At 38.8% G+C, this 23,825-nt stretch overlaps 1 protein-coding gene across 3 annotated transcripts in view; it reads left to right on the forward strand.

Annotated features, from left to right (window-relative positions):
- LOC127662184 (calcium permeable stress-gated cation channel 1-like) overlaps positions 1–23,825 on the forward strand; it is an 88,427-nt gene that overhangs the window by 31,798 nt on the left and 32,804 nt on the right. For 2 of the 3 annotated variants that reach the window (XM_052153270.1, XM_052153271.1), the window contains exons 2-5: positions 3,041–3,303; positions 7,553–7,632; positions 15,441–15,528; positions 16,560–16,597. In XM_052153270.1, coding sequence (XP_052009230.1) covers positions 3,088–3,303; positions 7,553–7,632; positions 15,441–15,528; positions 16,560–16,597 — 422 coding nt within the window. In that variant the 5' untranslated portion in view covers positions 3,041–3,087. Of the gene's footprint in view, positions 1–3,040; positions 3,304–7,552; positions 7,633–15,440; positions 15,529–15,550; positions 15,662–16,559; positions 16,598–23,825 lie in introns of those variants that run through there. The other variant, XM_052153272.1, reaches the window with a different exon arrangement.

Raw genomic sequence — 23,825 nt, forward strand, 5'->3', positions numbered from 1 at the left:
TTCCATTCCTTTCTATTATCAAGACCACAAGTGTGTTTTAACTGACATTGGTTGCTTGCCATTCATTTCACATAAGCCTCCAAAACAATTTATCCCTCAATCTTGGACCCTATTTCATGAAATGACATTCAGAAATTGGCCATATACCCTAAAAGATATAGTCACTGTAATGCATGTCTTTTGGCATGTCACTTCTCTATAGATTTACTTCACTGGAATTTATAATGCTTCATACACTGCACATCTGAGCGTTTATTCATAGATGTAATAAAAACCTATGTAATGTTACGAGCAGATTGTTTAAATGCTTTTAACGTTGATTCAATTCCCATATATTGAGTTTTTTATTTTATTTTTATTTTTTAATTTTATCCCCTTTTTCTCCACAATTTTGCATGCCCAATTCCCACTGCTTACTAGGTTCTCGTGGTGGTGCAGTTACTCACCTCAATCCGGGTGGTGGAGGACAAGTCTCAGTTGCCTCCGTTTCTGAGATAATAAATCCGAGGCTCATGCTGTTATCTACGATCCACGTACAACTTAACACATGCCCCATTGACAGCAATAACCACTAATCGCGACCGTGAGGAGGTTACCTCATGCTACTCTAACCTTCTTAGCAACCAGGCCAATTTGGTTGCCTAGGAGACCTGGCTGGAGTCACTCAGCACACCCTAGATTCAAACTCACAACTCCAGGGGTGGTAGTCAGCGTCAATACTCACTGAGCTTCCCAGGCCCCACATATATGGTGATTTAATTTTTCAATAATAGGTTGTTTTTGTCAATGTTTGGCTGCCTAACAGTTGTGAGTAACTTGAGGGCAGTGTAGCTACTTAAATTGATTTCAGGGTGGATTAACTGACTGATGTGATAAGGCTTTGTCTAGATGTTTGAGTTGGGTAATGGTTTTTTACTACTATGGCAACCAGTAGTTTAAGGCACATGATTATCTGGAATATCAACAAACAAACCAATAAACGTTCACCCTGCTTTGTTTGCACTGTTCTGCGTGAGTACATTTTAATGTGAAAGAGCTTGAGGGCAATATTCAAAAAGTATGTTCAACTGAACACTCTTTTGAGCCTCCTTAGTATTTGCTCATATTTAGGAACTTATTCAATGTTTTTCTGAACTGAATGCACACACTAGTATCAGATGAACAGCTTTAATATTCATTGCTCTTTACATTTATTGAACACTTTTGTGTTCACCTAGAAGATGAAAAATAATATAAACAAATATCACAAATGAGTTCTCTTTAATATCTCAGTTGTTTCTCCTAGACAGGAATGAGTTTAAAAGGAGATCAAATGAAGACTTTTGCTTAACTCTCCTGCTTTTTACTTCTGTAATATTACATGTTTCCTCTTTAGAGTTTCTGAAAGGATCTCACATGAAACAAACTTTGCTCAGACTTGCCAAGATACCAAAGCCTGCAATCAAGTCAGAGATTTCAATACAAACTCAAATATTTCTCATTTAATTTCTCCCAAGATCATATAATATGAGCTATGCTCTATACTTTTAATATATGTTGAGAATAATTTTCATTTGTTGTTACAACTTCTCATTAGGGTTTTTTTAAGAGAAATATATAAGACACAGTTAATACTGAAAAACAACTGAGAACTCTTGAATAGTTTCCTGAGCTATAAAAGAGCAACTTCTGAGCAATATAATGTTCCTCTTGGTTTCTGATTGATTAATATATGACCTTCTCCTTATTTTTTTGTCACTTTTAACAGAAACACATTTCGAGATTTATGAACTAATGTAAAATGATAATTCTCAACCTTTTCAGTCTCTTTCTAATAATATGATTATCGTTTAGTTATATAATTACTTATGATTTATTTAGTTTATTTATAATTGCATGATATCAGTATTATATACAGTATATTTAAACTTTATATAAACATTGCAGAGATATAATCATTTAAAGGGGCCATGACATAAGTTTTTTTGAATTATTATTATATTATTATTAATATGTTCCTTGAGGCTCACTTCTAATATTAGTAAAGATTTTTGCACACACACACACACACACACACACACACACACACATGTTGTGTTTCCATGTTTTATGGGGACTTTCCATAGACATAATGGTTTTTATACTGTACAAACTTTATATTCTATCCCCTAAACCTAACCCTACCCCTAAACCTAACCCTCACAGAAAACTTTCTGCATTTTTACATTTTCAAAAAACATAATTTAGTATGATTTATAAGCTGTTTTCCTAATGGGGACCGACAAAATGTCCCCACAAGGTCAAAAATTTCGGGTTTTACTATCCTTATGGGGACATTTGGTCCCTACAAAGTTATAAATACACGCTCACACACACACACACACACACACACACACACACACACACACACAAACAGTCATATATTTGTAAAACGTTTCCTTTTTCCACCCTCATTTTTCCACTGTCAGAAACGCTTTGTTTTGGTGCTGCTTCTCCTTTAACACTTGACAGTACAAGTCCACTGTTCTGATTGGCTCTCTGTTCTTGACTGGCCTGCTCTCTGCTTGCCATCTCACTGCTCACCACTATTGAAAGGGGCTACAGAAGTGATAAGATAAAATAGGCTTTGATGTGTTGTTGTGGAGGCAGTCAGATGCAAATGTCTACTACAGTGTGACATCACAATGTGATGAAGTAGAGAACGAGTCGTTTTGGCAGCTTGGTTTCAACAATCCTCTTTTTGCAGTGAGGATGAAGTTTTGAAGATTTGAGTTTTGAAACTTACAGTATGTTTTTATAGTACAATGACCTCTTATATGTTAAAACATCAAGGGAAATATGATTCCTCATATCACAACCCCTTTAAATGCTGGAAGTGAATTAAGAGCATAAAACTCAAAATGTGTTTCTGGGTCAAAGTTACTAAAAATGCAACAGACCACATAATGTACTTTCAATCTGCAGTTGACATCATTGAGTGTAACAGCTCCCATCCACTGTTATTATCTTCTCCACATCCTCTTGATTGCATTCATACTGTATACGTGTTTTCTTTCCTCAGTAATGCTTTGACAGATTGAAGGGCTTCCAGAGACCTGCGCCACTGCTATGGCGGTGCGCTCTGAGCCGGTGTTTGAATCCTGGCCTGCAGGCGGCAGTGGCCCTGTGGAAGAGCTGGATGTAAGAAGTTTCCTGGGTTCCCTGATGGAGCAGAACAGCACAGAGGAGAGATGCTACCGCTCTCATTCCCACAGCAGTGTACTGCAAGGTCTACCCTTTGGAGGAGTCCCCACTGTCCTCGCCATTAATGTCGTTGTGTGGCTGGTAAACGATTCCTGTTAACATGATTACAAAATCATGCTGCAACTGCAGGATAGGCACTTAAAGGAATAGTTCACTCAAAAATTACTTATCTGTCATCATTTACTCAGCTTCATGTTGTTCTAAAGAAGTATAAATGTCATTCTTGTGCTTAATAAAGGACCCAAAAGTCCTTAACTTTGACAAAAGCCCTTGAAAAATGTCACTTGTGCAACATTATCCAAATCTTCTGAAGGCATACAATAAGTTTTGGTAAGAAAAAAATCTGAAATGTAAATTATTTTACAATGAAAATATTGACTTCTGCCATGGCTCAACTTTACATGTTAGTGAGTGCATGAGAGAAGCTTAGTAAAGGGATTGTTCACTAAAAATAAAAATTCTCATTCAGATGTATAAGACTTTCTTTCTTCTGCAAAACATAAAATTACGATTTTACAACAGTATCTCAGCTCTGTAGGTCCATACAATGCGAAATGATAGTTGTGGGTGAGAAACAGATCAAAATTTAAGTCGTTCTTTATTATAAATATCCACCTTTGACCAGCCCTAACCAGTAGGTGGCGATATGCACAAAGAATGGCCAAAAAACAAAAGAAGAATGTGAAAGTGGAAATTTATAGTAAAAAAAGGACTTAAATATGAATCTGTTTCTTCAGAACAAATTGATTTAACTACTGGAGTATTATTGATTACTTTTATACTGCCTTTATGTGATTTTTGAAGATTAAAATTTTGGTCACCATTCACTTTGTATGGACTAACAGAGCTGAGATATTATTCTAAAATTCTTTATTTGTCTTCTGCAAAACAAAGACAGTCAGACACATCTGGGATGGCATGTGTGTGTGTGTAAACGAGATAATTTAAATTTTTGGGTGAAATATCCCTTAATAAGCTGTTTTTGCTTTCACTATATTAAATTGTTTTGTTTAAATCACCACTGAGAAAATGTTTCACTCATGCACTCATTAACATGCAACAGATGCCAAGATTTTCACTGTTAAATAATTACATTTCAGCTTTTCTTCTCACCAAAACTTGTCATATGACTTTAGAAGACTTGGAATATGATGTACTAGAGTCGCATGGACTAGTTTTTTGACACTTTTGGGTCCCTTGTTGAAGCCTTAAAGGTATCATTATTAACAGCTATTGTATTGAAATCAGTGAACATCAAATCCTAAAAAAAATCAGAGTTAAGTTATAGTTTTTGGGTGATTTATTCCTTAAATTTTTTATTGTATTTGATGTACTTTCTTATGATGGTATAATTAAGGGAAGTTCAAATTATTTCAAGAAATATGTTTGTATAATAAAGCCAGTCATGAATATGTCCAGGTCATATGACACCCCCCTTAATTTTCTTTTTTTGTGGCTGCATATATTGGCTGGAAAATATTGTCTATGCTCCATATCTATGACAGAGTGACCACTACCACAGACGATAATTTATTTCAGTGTTTACAAATGGATGCATTTACAGTAAATGTACTTTAATTGGAAGCCTAACAGCCAAGTGGGCAGCACAGCAAATATATATTTAAAATATGCCACTATTAAGGGCTGTTCAGAGCGAACAAGTTTTTTTGTTACAAGAAACTAAATCAAATAAAACAGAATGGAGGCACCTTGACACTTGTTTGCAAGATGTTGAAAATAAGCATCAAGGTGGTGTGCACTGGAAAAGATGTCTTAAAAGTCTGTAACGTCCGCCTGAGGATTTGGAGCAAGCCCAGATGAATCAGGAAAAATAGTAAATGCAATAAGGAAAACTCAGAGGCAAATGATCGGGTAGTCCCACAAGACTTTATAGATGGTTGACACAAACACACACTTCTCATACATGTCAAAGAGCGAGTTTAAACAGGGAAAAGTAATACTCTGTTAAACGCTACAAATAAAAGTAGAGGTGAGCGCATTAGCATTAAGTAACAGTACTCAGCGGTAGGGCGGCCATCTCTCTCTACACACAAGCAGTACTACTCTCCTCTCCGTGCGTGCACGCTCTCATAAGAACAGCATACACCATTGAAGACGTCATCTTAAAGGCACATCAACATTCATGTCATAACAGTACTTAACATTAGGTGGCCATTACAAGTCGTATTTGGCAAAATCGTACATATGAGTATGACTTTGGTCGTACAAAAACGTATGACGTTCAGACCAACCAATGGCCGTGAGCTTTGTACTTATTTTAACCCCTAACCCAAACCCCATACCTAGACTTAACCATAAAGTGGAACCCCTACCATGTTTTTAATTTGAATATTTGTTTTGTGTGCCATGGAAAAATTAATATCAGGGTTTATAAGGAGACAAGGGAAGCGTATGTGATTGATTGGTGTAAAAGTAAGATTTTGTCATGACTATGTAAAAAAAGCCACCCTGGTTACTTTTGCTTGGTATCCATGCAAGGATAGCAGGAAAGGACATGGAAGAGACATCATCCATAAGCTATCCATAAAAAAATATTTACGAGCTGATTTCATCAAAAGCCACCCTCAGGAGTTACGTCGAATAACTATGGGTTACTCCGCCTAGAAAAGTAATCCCAATGATACAAGCTACACATTTCTGCTTTTAAAACCCATAGCCTACTGGCCTGTGAGCTTGTAACGTAAGTTTATTGCAATAAGTGCTTTTCCTTTTCGTTTATATACACAGATGGACTAGACTAAATTATTGTCTGTGATAATAAGCAGCAGCATGCCAAATAACCCACAATATTCCTTTAAAAACAGACCAACACACTAAAATGCTCACAATTTCACTTTGGACATTCACTCTACCTCTATTTGCAATGTGCATAGTAGATGCCTTTTTTTAGGGCCTGTTAGTGATAGCATTAGTTACCTGTTGAAATAGAATTCATGTTCTGTTTATTCTCTCTCTCTCTCTCTCTCTCTCTCTCTAGGCTATATATATATATATAGGCAACAACCCAGAACACCCAAGCAACCACCAAACAATGCTATAGCAACATTACCCATACAAAAGTTCTGGCAAAATTGCCGCAAACTCGCCACTGATTATTCACATGGAATTGAGCTTTGCAGCAAACTCTTCATTGTTGCCACAGGTTTGCCAGGGGAGTGTTTGCCAGTAGCAGCAAAATGTCCATTGTTTCCACAGGTTTGCTGAAGGTTCACCACTGGCAGTGAAGAGCTGCAAACCTCTGCCAAACATTTGCTGCACTGCTCATTTGCATGTGAAAATAATTAGTGGCAAATCTGGGGCAAGTTAGTGGCAAGTTTGCCAGAACTGTAGATTTTTTTGAAAGGACCCCCACAACTACAAACTGTATTGCAACATGCTAAAACACACAGAACCCCTTAGCAACAGCATAGCAATACCTTGCCAACCACCCACAACACCCAAGTGTTATTTTATATGTGTGTTGTATGTTAATTCTAACCCCAAAATGTACCATCATTTGGAGATTAAACTGAGTGCAAATTCTGAATCCAATTCTATTATTAGTTTGAGATCTTGCATGTAATGTTTTGGTTGAAGTTGTTAACCAGCAAGCAGGGAAGCCAAATAAAGTCATGTAGCTTCCCAGCAGTGAGTGTTCTCAGTTGTCTTGTCATTGACCGTTCCTACCGGAGTCATTATGAGCACAGTGTGTGCATGCTGACCTCCCTTTCTGTTAGTTTCCAAGACAACCACTCACCTTGTCTCTCCCCAGCCAAAGAAATGGCTAATTATTACTGCTGCCGGGGGTCTAGAGAGTGGCAGGGTTTGCTTACAGAAATAGTTCCCACTCCTCAAATATTGAGTGTGTTTGCTTCATATCAATAACTGTGACACGATGGGTGGTGCAATTCTAGGTGTATTTAGGCATATTTCCATCACATATTTGAAAACGCTATGAGCAATTTTTCTAGATTAGTATCAAATCAATCTATCACAGACAGGGCTAATGTTTTCCTAACAGTTTTCCTTTTATATTAAGTCTACAGTCTAAAACATGAAATGGGGGTTCTTAAAGCTTTAATTCAATGGGTTAAACTGAATGTTAAATGAGCAAAACAATCAGGACTTGATTTTACGCATTGCAAATTGACTGGATTGTGAAAAAGTGATCTACGTATATACTGAAAAATAGGAGGCTTGGTGACATCTGCCAAAAAATTATTCAAAATAAGACCAGGAATGTGTATTTATAAAGTAATTATGGTCAATTCTGTTTTGAATTCATTATGTATCCTGATTAGGGCCTGTGTTTGGTGCATTTGTGTTTTAGTTCCTGCTACTCATCTTCTCCTGTTTGAGGAAGGCAGCGTGGGACTACGGCCGCTTGGCTCTGCTGGTGGAGAATGACAGGTAACATCTCATAACCTTTGACTGTGTGGAGAACACATTAATACTGCAAGGTAAATAATTGAGCAAATGTGTGTGCCGTTTAAGTGAACTGAATTCTTAGCAGTCAGTGTGAGATGATATCGCCACCTTCTGGTTTAACAGGGCATAGTTTGATCAAGATTTTTTTTATTTCATTGCTACTTTATTATGATATCAAATTATTGTAGTCTACTATGTTTTTTGTGTGGTTTTTTTCTTTTTTAAACTGGGGTCCAGGGACCCCCAGCATACGCAAGGGGGGTGCTGGGAGGGTCTGTGGAAATGTATTCTGAAAAGTAAACTTAAATTTAGTTGAAAATGATTCATTTTAGATTTATGCATCTAACATTCATCTTATAGTGTATTGAAATATAGCATACGCTGTCAACTTAATGCAAAGTAAATATTTTTCAGATAATATTTAAATAATTTCTTTTGCACATTTGTACATTGACACAATGAAAGCCAGCAATTTAATTTAACAAATAGCATCTTATCTTCATATTGTTATGATTGCTCCTCGCACAGAATAAATCTTTATACAGGGTCTTTATACATGACAATATTTATCTGGATTTATACATTAGGAAAAGGTCCCTCACAAAGACAGTTTGGCAGTGCTTGGCAGAAAAAATTTGGAAAACCCAATGTCTGATACGACATTGAAATTTTGAGAATTAAAATCTAATTTAAACAAAGTTTTGCATTTTGAACAATTTAGAAATAAGAAAAGTAAGGACAGAAAATTATTGTTTCTGGGTCACTAATCAAATTTGTAAAACTGGTCATGTTAACTTCTTTGTATAAAAGCATGGTAAGCATGTGGCATAACATGGATCATCAGCGTTCCTGCCAGCTTGAATGCATGCTGTCAATAAAGCCAAAGTGGGAAGTAGCAAATACTAAATATATAGAAATCGTTTTTCTCTTAAAATAGAAGCATTTTCATGAGTGGAACTCCTCCGTATGAGTGATATTCATGTTTAAAGTAACTTGTTTACCTTAAGAATCCAGTTTGTTACAGGTTATTTGTTAAAGTCTATACCATTCACCCTTTTCTTGCCATAAAATATTTGCACTAAGTAATTATTGTTATATATTGCTTGCTGTTTTATTTGTATTTTGCTCATATTTTTTGAAACCTGATATCCTCTCTCTCTCTCTCTCACACACACACAAACACACACACACGATGTCCCGAGTCGTGGGTGGAATTGGATCATAAATTTGAATGCTTATTTAGTTCCACTGCGGCAGTCTTGCTTTATTCTGTATCAGCAAGAGGCGTTAAACTCTGTGCTTATGTGAATATGCAGGTTATTCACCTTCTGTGTTTATTTACACAGTATTACATCATCCACATGGGCAGAAAGAGCGCCTTCACAGTTATAATAATAATGAGATATTAATGGACTCTAGAATTTAACTTGATTCTTTTAATTTCTTGTATGAAGAATAGACCTTTGGGAAGAAATCTTTTTTTCTTTTTGATCCTTAGACTAATTTTGTTTGACTTATTTTGGATCTGGTTTTAATAAGCTGTCTGTGGACTTATCACAGATGGAAGCTTTAGAGGCATGACACATCTGTGGTAAGAGTATCATCTAGTGACGGGACTTATTAATGGAGGAGACTGGGGCTGATTTTGGAAAGTTGTCACAAGGACCATTTCACAGTAGCTATAATGTTTTAAGTCAAAAGTACATATATGAATCCTTATTTACTCTAGCAGTGGTTGTACATGTTAGTTTCAAACACTTTATTGTTTAAAGGTGCACTCCGTAAATTTTTGCTTGTGTCATCTTGGACAGTGACACCTAGTGGTGTGGATGCAGCATCATTCAAAATCAGCAGTTTTCAGTTACAGATGCCATTGTAGAAATTCACTATTCACAATCAACCCTGATAATTTAATTCACGAGTGAAAGTGTCCAATAACAAGGTTACTGAGATTAAAAGCGTAGTATTCAGCTGGTCAAGTGAAATGGCAGCTCCCATGAGGGCGCCCCTCCCCCATGTACAATAAAAAAGCTTTTGTAAGGTTATCGATATGTCTTGAGTCCTCATCTCATGTGAGCGGTTTACTATTCATTTCTTAAGGAATAAAGCTTTTTGTAATGGGAAAAAATGACTGAATGCACCTTTAAATTAGTATAGATTAGGGCTGTCAATCGATTATAATTCTTAATCGAATTAATTATATGGTGTCCCAATTAATTAATCGTGACTAATCGCATTTAATCGCATATACAAATATTTGCTGAGAAAGCCCCATATAAATATAATTCAATAATGATGAATCAATTATACATAGTTATATTTAAATATATATATATAAAATAAAAATAAAAAATATTCAGATGCATTACATTACAAATTAAAATGCATTACATTCTTGTGGCAGAAGAGTTCATCATTGATAAGACAATACAAAAAGCTGCTTTAGAATACAATGTATTGTTTACTATCATATAATTGATCATAAGTCAATTATTGGCATACAGTTCACAGCAATCCATTTCACAAGTGAATTTGTCAATCAGTTGGAGATTTATTATGAGGGCTTGTTTAAGGACCCGTCAATGTACAGACATGCTTGTGTCGCTTCTCGGGTGCGTTGCGTCATAAACATAAACTGTTTAGGTCACTGTGTTAAGTTAATTATAATTTAATACTTAGAACACATATCGAAATCTCTTAGTTCAGATTTGCGCTCCATTGAGTGTTTTGAATGCAAGAACGTAACACAAGTTTGTGTTGTTCTGCTGCTCAAGGGTTGTTTTGTTCACTGTATAAACTGCGCATTGCCACACAGCTGAAGTTTCTCTTACTGCCCTCTGGAGTAAACAGGTGGTACTACAAGCTTGCATTTCTCAGGAATCTTCCATATCATTGCGGGCATTGCGATTAATTGCATTAATTGTTTTAACGTGTTATTTTTAGTCAAATGAATCGCTCTGAATTAACGTGTAAAATCGACAGCCCTAATATACACTCACCTAAAGGATTATTAGGAACACCTGTTCAATTTCTCATTAATGCAATTATCTAAACAACCAATCACATGGCAGTTGCTTCAATGCATTTAGGGGTGTGGTCCTGGTCAAGACAATCTCCTGAACTCCAAACTGAATGTCAGAATGGGAAAGAAAGGTGATTTAAGCAATTTTGAGCGTGGCATGGATGTTGGTGCCAGACGGGCCGGTCTGAGTATTTCACAATCTGCTCAGTTACTGGGATTTTCATGCACAACCATTTCTAGGGTTTACAAAGAATGGTGTGAAAAGTGAAAAACATCCAGTATGCGGCAGTCCTGTGGGCGAAAATGCCTTGTTGATGCCAGAGGTCAGAGGAGAATGGGCCGACTGATTCAAGCTGATAGAAGAGCAACTTTGCCTGAAATAACCACTCGTTACAACCGAGGTATGCAGCAAAGCATTTGTGAAGCCACAACACGCACAACCTTGAGGCGGATGGGCTCCAACAGCAGAAGACCCCACCGGGTACCACTCATCTCCACAACAAATAGGAAAAAGAGGCTATAATTTGCAAGAGCTCACCAAAATTGGACAGTTGAAGACTGGAAAAATGTTGCCTGGTCTGATGAGTCTCGATTTCTGTTGAGACATTCAGATGGTAGAGTCAGAATCTGGCGTAAACAGAATGAGAACATGGATCCATCATGCCTTGTTACCACTGTGCAGGCTGGTGGTGGTGGTGTAATGGTGTGGGGGATGTTTTCTTGGCACACTTTAGGCCCCTTAGTGCCAATTGGGCATCGTTTAAATGCCACGGCCTACCTGAGCATTGTTTCTGACCATGTCCATCCCTTTATGGCCACCATGTACCCATCCTCTGATGGCTACTTCCAGCAGGATAATGCACCATGTCACAAAGCTCGAATCATTTCAAATTGGTTTCTTGAACATGACAATGAGTTCACTGTACTAAAATGGCCCCCACAGTCACCAGATCTCAACCCAATAGAGCATCTTTGGGATGTGGTGAAACGGGAGCTTCGTGCCCTGGATGTGCATCCCACAAATCTCCATCAACTGCAAGATGCTATCCTATCAATATGGGCCAACATTTCTAAAGAATGCTTTCAGCACCTTGTTGAATCAATGCCACGTAGAATTAAGGCAGTTCTGAAGGTGAAAGGGGTCAAACACAGTATTAGTATGGTGTTCCTAATAATCCTTTAGGTGAGTGTATATATATATATATATATATATATATATATATATATATATATATATATTCAGATAATTAAAATGCATTACATTCTTGTGGCAGAAGGGTTAATCATTGATAAGACAATACAAAAAAACGGCTTTAGAATACAATGTATTGTTTACTTCCATATTATTGATCATAAGACAATCATTGACATACAGTTCACATCAATTCATTTCACAAGTGAATTTGTCAATCAGTTTGAGATTCATTATGAGGGCTTGTTTAAGGATCCGTCAATTTCAACAAGCGTCAGACATGCTTGTATAGCGTCTCGAGTGCGTTGCATCATAAACATAAATTTTTTAGGTCACCGTGTCAAGTTAAATATAGTTTAATACTTAGAAGACATCTTAAGATCCCTTAGTTCTAATTAGCGCTCCATCAAATGTTTTGAACGCAACAACGTAATGCATGTTTGTGTTGTGTATCTGCTGTATGGTTGTTTTCTTCACTGTATAAACTGTGCATTGCCACACAGCTGAAGTTTCAATTATTGCCCTCTGGAGTAAACAGATGGTACTACAAGCTTGCATTTCTCAGGAATCTTCCTCATTACAATCCGGGGTCAGTGCGATTAATTGCGTTAATTTTTTTAAAGTTATTTGTAATAAAACACTGGAAAAAAAAGAATAGTTTCGTCATGAAATGCCTTCATTTAACACTAAGACAAGCGGATATTTCAAGATTAGAATCGCAGCTCGAACTTAAAGCAGCACACCGAGGTAAGCTTTGAGTCTAATTATAACGTGGGCTTTTCTGTGACATAGTGATTTTCAAGGTGATTCTGTAAATATGGGCTCTTGTGACATCAGTTTCGAAGTGTACATTTTTAAATCTGCAGCAATATATCAGTGCACTTTGTCCCACATCCTGCATGTCATAAGCTTTATTTACACATTTAACCCGCACCCTCACAGGTGTACTGGAAACTATTGTAGCTACTTTGGGCTTATTAACTGTATAAATCCATGTAAACATCCACATTAAGTGTTAATGCCTTTTGCTCTGCCGATCACGTTATTGACAACTGGGGCAAGAACAGACTGCGTACTCTACGTTTAGGGAGAGGCGGTACTGCTGTACAGAACTTATCATCTAAATTATTTCAGCACTGAAAACTAACTACACTTAACTAAGAAATAAAAGCTATGAAAGATTGAAAGTAGGTATTAATAAAGTATGATCTTGCTTTGGTTTATATTTCGGCATTCCCTATGTGCAACATTGTTCACGTTTTCACCATAATAATTACTAAAAATATTTCCAAAACTCTCTTCTTATTGACATATTTATCCAGATCTGACAAGAGCCCTTAAAGTGATAGTTCTCCCATAAATGAAAATTATTTCATCATTTACTCACCCTTATGCCATCCCAGATGTGTATGACTTCCTTTCTTCTGCAGAACACAAATTAAGAATAAAACATTTCTGAAATCTTATTATTCCATACAATGCAAGTGAATGGGTGCCAAGATTTTCAATATAAAATAATCCATAATACTCCAGTGGTTATATCTTCAGAAGTGATGTGATTGGTGTGGATGAGAAACTGATCACTTTCATAGTCTTCTTCTTGTGTTTTTGGTGATTCACATTATTCCCTGTATATTGTCCCCTGCTGGGCTGGGAGAAGAACTTCTAGAAAAAACTATTTACATAAATATTGATCTGTTTCTCACCCACACCTATTATATCACTTCTGAAGATATGGATTTAACCACTGGGGTCATATGGATTACTTTTATGGTGCCTGCATTTACTTTTTGGAACATAAAAATTTGGGCACCCATTCACCTGCATTGTACTAACTTACAGAACTGAAATATGCTTTAATTTGTATTCTGCAGAAGAAAGGAAGTCATACACATCTGGGATGGCATGAAGGTGAGACAATAATGAGAGAATTTTCATTTTTGGGTGAACTACCACTTTAAAGTAATAGCTCAGCCATAATTTAATATTCCACACATTAACTGAAAGTAAATGGTGACCAAGGCTAACATTCTGCCTAAAATCTCCCTGTTGTGTTGTATGGAAGAAAGTCAGAATTTACATTAATAATAATAATAATAATAATTCTGTAATGCATGTTAAATGTGTATTATGTAGTGGAATATATTAATGTCCATTATTTCATTTGTGAAAGTAACGAGTTACTCACTTCTTGAGTACTCTTTTAATTGGATATTTTCTTACTCTTACTCAAGTAATTATTTAGGTTAGCACTTTTACTTCTACATGAGTAATAATTTTACTTGAGTACAGTTTTTGGCTACTCTACCCACCTCTGCATGCCAACATGAATACGTCACACACGCATGACGCCGCTGACCGGAAACATGAGTTAGAGTTTAAAAATGTACTTAGATATTTATCTTTTTAGGACCAAAAGCAATTTTGTCACTTTAGAAGACATTAATTTAACAGCTGGATGCATACGGATGATGTTTATGCTGACTGTCTGTGATTTTTAGAGCTTCAAAAATGTTATCACCGTCCACTTGCATTTTAAGAACCTACTGAGCTGAGATATTTTTCCAATTTTTTAAAAATGTGTTCTTGTGAAGAAAGAAAGTCATACACACCTGGAATATCATGAGGGTGAGTGAATAATTAGATAATTTGTATTTTCCCTTTAACATGTGTTAAATGGATTAATCGAAATAACAGTGGACATGTGATATAATAGTGACACACACACATATATATATATATATATATATATATATATATATATATATATATATATATATATATATATATATATATATGGGCAAAAGTTTTGAAACACTTACTCATTCTTTATTATAATTTTTTTCTTTTTTTTTTCATTTTAGAATAATAGTAAAGTCATCAAAACTATGGAATAACATAAATGGAACTATGGGAATTATGTTGTGACTAAACAAATTCCAAAATAAATCAAAACTGTGTTTTATTTTAGCATCTTCAAAGTAGTTACCCTTTGTCTAGAATTTGCAGACATGAACTCTTTGACATTTTCTCAAACAACTTCTCGAGGTTTCACCCTGGGATGCTTTATTGGCTGTTTTTCTTTATTATTTGGTCCAAGTCATCAATTTAAAAAAAAATGTTTTATTTTGAAATAAATTAATATGGTGGCACAATTATATTTTTTTCCAAAAAACTAATTTTAAACATTTAAGCATACGCCTTCAGATCAAAAGATTGGGCGGTTTATGAGGACATTTTTTAGGTTACAAACATGTAATAACAAGGTTATTATTAAATAAATGTGGTATATAAGGACATTTCTAATGTCCCCATAATTCAAACTGCTTAAAAAAAAAAACATACTAAACAATGTTTTTTTTTTTTTTTTTAAATGTAAATGTTTTTGTGAGTGTTAGGTTTAGGGGTACAGTTAGGGTTAGGGGATAGAATCTATAGTTCATACAGTATAAAATCTTTGTCTGTGGAGAGTCCTCATAATAGCTGCACCAACATGTGTGTGTGTGTGTCTTCTTTTAATATGGCCTATTTTGTGAAGTGTTATGTGTGCACTCCATTATTGTCTTTGTTTTGTAGCTTGACATCACTATTCTATGGAGAACAAAGCGAGAAAGAGAAAACCCCTTCAGAATCCAGTCCATCTGATTCAGAGACCAAGGACATGGTGAGAACTTTTACAAAAAAGAAATTAAAGAGATAATGTGTCATTGCTATTGCTTTTCAGAAGTAGGTGGTATTAGGGGCGGAACATTTGGATTCCACAGAGCATTTTATTGGACAAAATTAGGGGGTGCATGGTGAGTCGTCAATATGTTTGATCCAATGTTAAATGTGCTAAAGTTTGTGTCAATTTTTAGGAGTACACTAGCATATACATAGATGGCCTCAATGCTAACAGACGTGGACAAAAAGCCCCAAGTCTCCATTTTGCTTTTCATGGGGTATTTATAGGGGGTGTCAGTAATTTGTATGTTTTATATGTTGTGCTGACACCTAACGGTATAGATTCAGTATCATGTAAATGAAAAATGTCTCAGTTACTGATGCATTAGGACAATAAGTGAAGTCATGTGATCACAACGTCTATACATTGTTATATATGACATGATGGATCTTTATGTCAAATGTGACCTGTAATTTGCAATTAGTCCACTGTATGTGTAAGGCGAGCTTTTAGATTTGAGCGTGGAAAATTGCAGGTGGCAGCCAAAATATGCAGAGTTTTAGGGGTTAAGAATATGTTAGTGCAGAAACAAATCAAATCATTTATGAAAAGCTTTATGGCAGCTATTATTATGAAAGCATACAAATATTTCATGTAATGTTGTTCTTGTCTTCGTGGTTATGTGAAGTTGCTGCTACCGCAAAGTAAAGACATAGAGAGGCATAAATAAAGTAGACAAGTTCATTCTGTCTATGTGAATTAATCACCCAGCACCCGAGTGTTGCCCAAGGACTGAAGTCATAACAAATAGTCCATGCATTTTAAATGTCTATTTTCTTTTATGCTCACTATCTGTCAATTGTATAAGTTTTACATAGCTTTTCCCACTATTAAGGCTACCCATGTTCACTTAAAGAACAAACGACCCAGACAGACACTAAGCTTGCCAGACATGCTCTATACAGTACTTTTTTATATGCGCCAGACTTTTTAATGACACCGTTGTCTCCCCTCCCTCCTTCTCTTTATAGAGCTTCTGTTCCTGGCTTACATCTCTGTACCACATGAAGTAAGTTTGTAGAAGTGGTGATGTCATCAACAAGTGTCTTGTTTGCTCACATTATATCTCATTAATGCAATAGTTCACCCAAAAATCTAAATGATGTCATTATATATTCACCCTCATGTTGTTCTAAACCTACTTTCTTCTGTGGAGCACAAAAGGTAAAGATTATCCTGTCTGTTCTTTTCAGTCTGATCTAAAATAAAGCTACCGTATGACTTCAGAAGACTTGGAATATAGTGCATGAGTCAAATAGACCACTTTTATGATACTACAGTATAATGGTGCTTTTTTGTGTGTCATTTATGGAGCTTGACAACAATCATATGGAAAAAGTGGTTCCGCATTAACAGAATCTCCAGCCTCACGGCAAACAAGATGATATTTTACCCAGAAGTGAGTTGTGAGCTTGCGGTCTGAATTGAATGTGATGAAATAAAAAGAGTGTGCACAAAAAAATAACACCAAACAATAGTCTTTCATTGCATTTTCGTCTCTGCCTCCACTGCAAAACAAGCATTAAGCGAGTACAGCAAAAAGTAGTTTAGTCCAATTCACAAACAAATAACTCTTATGAGCCGGTTCTTTTAATGAATTGCTCAAAACGACTCACTAACTCACTAGTTATCGACTTGAATCAGTCTGAAGAATCCTTCACTGAATGAATTCTTGCTGGCCTTTACTTTCAGTCATATCTATTTCGAAATGCAGCAAGAACCGTTTTGCATATTTAAAGATTTGTGAAATGTAAATTAGTCACTACGCTTGTTCAAATAACAACTTGTATTTAAAGATACACATTTGCAATTTTAAGGTAATAAACTAAACATTAAAATATGTTACAATATGCAATATAGTCACAAATTTTTGTTTAAAAATGATATTATTAATAATAAAAATATTCTTTAAAATACACTCACTTAAAGGATTATTAGGAACACCTATTAAATTTCTCATTAATGCAATTATCTAATCAACCAATCACATGGCAGTTGCTTCAATGCATTTAGGGGTGTGGTCCTGGTCAAGACAATCTCCTGAACTCCAAACTGAATGTCAGAATGGGAAAGAAAGGTGATTTAAGCAATTTTGAGCGTGGCATGGTTGTTGGTGCCAGACGGGCCGGTCTGAGTATTTCACAATCTGCTCAGTTACTGGGATTTTCACGCACAACCATTTCTAGGGTTTACAAAGAATGGTGTGACAAGGGAAAAACATCCAGTATGCGGCAGTCCTGTGGGCTGAAAATGCCTTGTTGATGCTAGAGGTCAGAGGAGAATGGGCCGACTGATTCAAGCTGATAGAAGAGCAACTTTGCCTGAAATAACCACTCGTGACAACCGAGGTATGCAGCAAAGCATTTGTGAAGCCACAACACGCACAACCTTGAGGCGGATGGGCTACAACAGCAGAAGACCCCACCGGTACCACTCATCTCCACTACAAATAGGAAAAAGAGGCTACAATTTGCAAGAGCTCACCAAAATTGGACAGTTGAAGACTGGAAAAATGTTGCCTGGTCTGATGAGTCTCGATTTCTGTTGAGACATTCAGATGGTAGAGTCAGAATTTGGCGTAAACAGAATGAGAACATGGATCCATCATGCCTTGTTACCACTGTGCAGGCTGGTGGTGGTGGTGTAATGGTGTGGGGGATGTTTTCTTGGCACACTTTAGGCCCCTTAGTGCCAATTGGGCATTGTTTAAATGCCACGGCCTACCTGAGCATTGTTTCTGACCATGTCCATCCCTTTATGGCCACCAAACATGTCAGGATCAGGTCCCGCAGCTTCGTAACAAGAAACTAGAAGGGGCCGCACGACAGCAAAAGGCCAGCCTACTACTAATCAAGGTAACAAAGATGGTGGTTCTTCAGCTGAACAGTCCAGTCTGGTACAGGCTGTAACTGATAATTTAAGCGCTTTCCTGGACGAGAAATTCGCTCGTTTTGAATCGACGTTGGACACAATTGCAACCCGATTAGAGGATAACACGAAGCGTATCACAGAGGCGGAGAGCCGTGTTTCCCAGACCGAGGATGAAGTGGCGGAACTTCATAACAAGATATCGGCGTTGGAAAAAACTGTACAGTCCCTTTCGGAGAGAGCAGAAGACGCCGAAAATCGCAGCCGGCGGGACAATATTCGTATCATTGGTCTGAAAGAGGGTGTGGAGGGTCGCCAACCTGTTAAGTTCTTTCAAACCTGGCTGCCCAAGCTGCTGGAGATTGAAACAAAACATGGCGCTATTAAAATCGACCGGGCGCATAGAACACTGGGCCCGCTCAAACCCAACCGCGCACGCCCTGTGCTGATTAAGCTTCACAACTACTCGGACAAGAGTAAAATCCTGGCTGCTGCAAGGAAGACGGAGCGTCTCGCATTTGAGGGAAGTGACATTCTTATCATGCAGGACCTGTCAGTTAGAGTCAGAGAGGCTAGACGGGCATACAATGACGTCTGAGGTCAGCTTATTCAGAAAGGTGTCCGTTTTGTGATGCGCTACTGTTATATTTTATCTTGTAATAGTCACAGCAGAACAGACGAGAGCCACACACTAGAATCAACTTCACTTAAGTCTTTTTTTATTCCTCCTCTCTTCTCTTTTTTGCGTATCATACAGTCCCAGAGAGCTACGTCGCCCTCTACAGGTTACAATCGTAACTCAATACACAACATATTTCCCCTCTTGTTTAGGAGCTTACCAGGTAAAATCAAAATGACTACGTCGTCTCTTAAATCACTTAGACCTCGGTTGTAATATAATACAAACTTAAATGTTTATATTTTTTTTTAACATTAGTTTTTTTTTTTCCCGGTAGTTGTAACCATTTAACAGTAGGCTATAACATGCAACCTTATGATGATCACACTTCTAACAGAAGCGTTAAACTTAAGTGAATTTAAAACAAACAAATTCACAAGCAAAACAACATTCAGATTATTGTTATTTTTTCAGTGACATTTCAATGTCCTTTTTTTTTTAGATTCCCCCCCCCGAAGACCATGAGAAAGATTACTGTACGTAATCATTAAGCCATGCAGGCTTTTTCCTGACCCTGGCAGACATCCGCACATCACCGGAGGATTGTACAGGTGCCGATTCAGGTACCGGAACAGAACTGTCAATGGTATCTTTTACCCTGTCAGGAACCAGTGAAAGATGAGTAGCGTTCCAAGTGCGTCCATCTTCCAGCACATACGCATTTGCACCAGCTCTCCGTACCACCCTGGCAGGTCTATGGAACTTTGACAGTCCTTTCTTGACATGGAAGGGTTTCCGTACTCTTACTAGGCTTCCCTCTTTGATCTTTGGTACTTGTGCACCTCTCCTCGCATCTGTGTAAACTTTTGATGCATTTTGTTTAGAGATGACACGGTTGCGCAGTTGTTTTTCTGTCAGCAGAGTAGCTTTGCTTGCTGGACCGATGTTCACCTTTGTGCGCATTTTCCTATTGAACATGAGTTCATATGGTGACACTCCTGTTGTACTGTGTGGGGTTGCACGGTATGTAAGCAAGAAGTCCTGTATGAATGATTTCCACGGTTTCCTCTCCTGCTCAGCAGTAAGAAGAGTTTCTTTGAGAACACGGTTCCAGCGTTCAATAGCTCCGTTTGCTTGTGGGTAATACAAAGACACTTTCCTGTGTATAATATCTCTCACTGCCAGAAATTCTGTGAACTCGCTGGAGGTAAACTGCGTCCCATTGTCACTAATGAGTTCTGTGGGGTTGCCGAAGCGGGCAAACACAGCAGACAGGAAGGTAGTGACCGCCATTGTTGTGATTGAATGGGTAAAAGCCACCTCCGGCCACTTTGTATAATAATCAATCAGAGTCACTGCATAGCGGCAGTCCCAGTTCGCTGACTCAAACGGCCCGACTATGTCAATTCCTACTTTCTGCCATGGACCGTCTGGCAGTGAAACTGGCTGAAGTGGAGCATCATGCGTCTTAGCGCTCTTATCATTCATCTGGCAGGTCACACATGCACTAATGCTGTCCTGCACCAACATGTCCATGCCGGGCCACCAGTATAAGTCACGCAGCCTCTGCTTGGTGCGCACAACACCCTGGTGAGTTTCATGTGCCAGGTCCACCAGCTGTTTTCTCAGGGCCACAGGCACTAGCCGTCGGTGAGGGCCCCTGTATATTGTCACATCTTGAACTGAGAGTTCATCTCTAGTAGCAAAGTAGGGTTTGAGCACTGCAGGTAGAGACTTTGCTGTTTTAGGCCACCCCTTTTCATCTGTGCCCTGATGGCAGTAAGCTCTGGGCATGCTTCACATGCCACAGCGAAGTCCTTCCCTGAGAGAGCTTTCAGTTCTGTATCCAGCAGAGCTACAAGTTCGGGTTCAGTCACTGCCTCCGCATTCTCTTCTGATGGTAGAGGCAGACGGGAGAGACAGTCAGCAGCATAGTTTTGTGCTCCTGCACGATACACCACGTCGTACGTGAAGCAAAGGAGTCTGGCTGACCACCGGGCAATACGCATTCCTGCGCGCCCAAGTCCTTTTGTGTGTAGCAGTGTAGTCAGAGCCTGGTGGTCTGTACGCAGTGTGAATCTTGTCCCCCATAAAAACGTCCTCCACTTTTCCACAGCCCACACACAGGCTAACGCCTCCTTTTCCACAATGGAGTATTTTCGTTCGGCAGGGGTAAGTGAACGTGAGGCAAAAGCAACTGTGCGCTCCGTGTTATCAGCATGCATTTGTGTCAGTATGGCCCCCAACCCATAATCCGAGGCATCTGTAGACACGATCGTAGTAAGGCTGGGGTCAAAGACGGATAGCGCTGAACTGGTTACAATGCGAGTCTTGACCGTGTCAAAGCTTGACTGTGCTGCTGCCGTCCACTGAAATATGTCGATCCACGCAGGCAGTCTCGCATGGGCTCCACCAGAGATGCATAGTTTTGCACAAATTTTGCGTACCAGGCTGTGAGCCCCAGGAATGAGCGCAGTGTGGTGGCGTCGCTAGGCGCTGGAGCCGCTGTAATAGCCTTGAGGTGATCTTTGTCTGGCAGCAAACCCTGAGCTGAGATGGTGTGTCCAAGGAACCGTAAGCTTGTCTGGTTGAAGTGACATTTTTCATTGTTGAGCTGGAGACCAGCTTCCTTTAGCGCAGCAAGCACCATCTGCAGGTTACGATCATGCTCCTCCTTTCCTGTGCCATAGACTATTACATCATCCAAATAATTCTGGACCCCCTTGAGGTCTTTCAGGACCAGAGACATCATTTTAGAGAACGCACTTGGAGCTGAACACAGTCCATATGGAACCCGACGAAACCTGAACAGCCCTTCGTGCGTTATAAATGCAGTCATATCTCTGCTTTCCTCTGCCAGTAACACCTGATGATAAGCATTTGCTAAATCAATGGTGGAGAACACAGTCGCTCCACACATTTCAGAGAAGAGATCATCCATATGTGGAAGTGGGTAACTGTCCATCACTACCGCCTTGTTTGGTTCACGTAAGTCCACGCACATTCTCACTGCACCATTCTTTCTTCATGTGACAACGATGGGTGATACCCATGGAGATGCGTCAATCCTCTCTATTACATCCATTTCTAACAATCTCTCCAATTCAGCAGAAACAGCTTGTTTAACAGAAAGTGGAAGTCTCCGCAGCTTTTGTTGAACAGGTTGGACGTCTTCCCTGACTTTTACACGGTGAATGAAACCTTTAGCAAGTCCTAGCTTCTCCCCAGTCACAGATTCGGCTTTGATCTCTCTGATTTCTGTTACTGGACCCGCGAGGTGAGAGCACGCTGTTGTTGTCAATAGAAAGTCTCAGTGCTCTGAATAAGTCCATTCCCAGCAAAGCCGTGCCTGTCTTTACGATGTACAGTGTAGCTGGTACTGTAATGGTCGCATACTGCACTGTAGTTAACATGCAACCTAGCACTGGAACGTCAGCTTTGGTGTAAGTCACTAACCTTTTTCTGGCTCAGAAAGCGGAACACCACTGAAGTGCGTTCTGTAGAGGTGCTCAGGAATGATTGACACCGCCGATCCAGTATCCACCACTAACTCCACAGTACGGGAAGTTGCTTTTGCTTTTATGGCTAATGTGCATGTAATTTTGTCATCTCGTTGTCCATTCTCTATCATTCAGCACCGTATTCATTTCCAGAATAACCACTTCTCCTACTTTGGCTGTGTTTTGTTTGGACTTACATACACGGGCAAAATGTCCAACCTTATTGCAATTTCGGCATGTCACTTTCCTTGCAGGGCAGTCCTGAGCATTTGCCATGTGAGCAGCTGATCCACATCTAAAACAGCTTTGATCCTGTCTCAGTGCTGCTGCAGGCTCTGCGGAGTAACTGCTCTTTGCTCTGGTTCTGAATGGACGTTTCGGTCTTGCCTTCACCACGTGCACTGGAGCATGCGGCTCCGAAGCTAGAGTTTGAGCATGTCCAATAGCTGCTTCCACTTGACACGCCAACTTTACTGCTGTATCCAGAGTGAGATCTGCCTCAGTTTGTACTAACAGTCTCTCACGTATTTTTACACAGCTAGCGTGCTCAATAAGTTGGTCCCGTATCATCTCATCTGTATTACCAGCAAACCCGCACGTAGTAGCTAACTCACGTAGCGCGCCCACATACTCAGCTACAGTCTCATGTGGTCTCTGTACTCTTTGCCTGAACTTGTGTCGTTCCACCACGACATTTATTGCTGGACTGAAGTGTGCACGCAGTGCAGCCACTGCTGAATCATAGGTTGTACCTACGTTCGTGAGTGTATAAAATACACGTTGGCCTTCGGTGCCCAAGCAGTGTAGGAGAATTGCACGCTTCCTCGTATCGGGCCAGTCATCCCCCTCCGCGTGAATCGCGAGCAGGTAATTCCCGAACATTTTCATCCACATATCGAACGGGATAATGGGTTGTCCACTGCATGGCAGGAACAACGCAGGAAGAGGCACACCGGTAGTCGCCATCCTCGTCACCAATTTGTTATATTTTATCTTGTAATAGTCACAGCAGAACAGACGAGAGCCACACACTAGAATCAACTTCACTTAAGTCTTTTTTTATTCCTCCTCTCTTCTCTTTTTTGCATATCATACAGTCCCAGAGAGCTACGTCGCCCTCTACAGGTTACAACCGTAACTCAATACACAACAGCTACCCTGCTAACCTCTGTTTCAACCACAATCGGTCTGACCACTCCTTCCATTCTGCACAAGACGAACAGGCGTACCTGAACGGATTGGACTAAAAT

This window comes from Xyrauchen texanus, chromosome 22, assembly GCF_025860055.1.
Source record: "Xyrauchen texanus isolate HMW12.3.18 chromosome 22, RBS_HiC_50CHRs, whole genome shotgun sequence".
NCBI lineage: Eukaryota > Metazoa > Chordata > Actinopteri > Cypriniformes > Catostomidae > Xyrauchen > Xyrauchen texanus.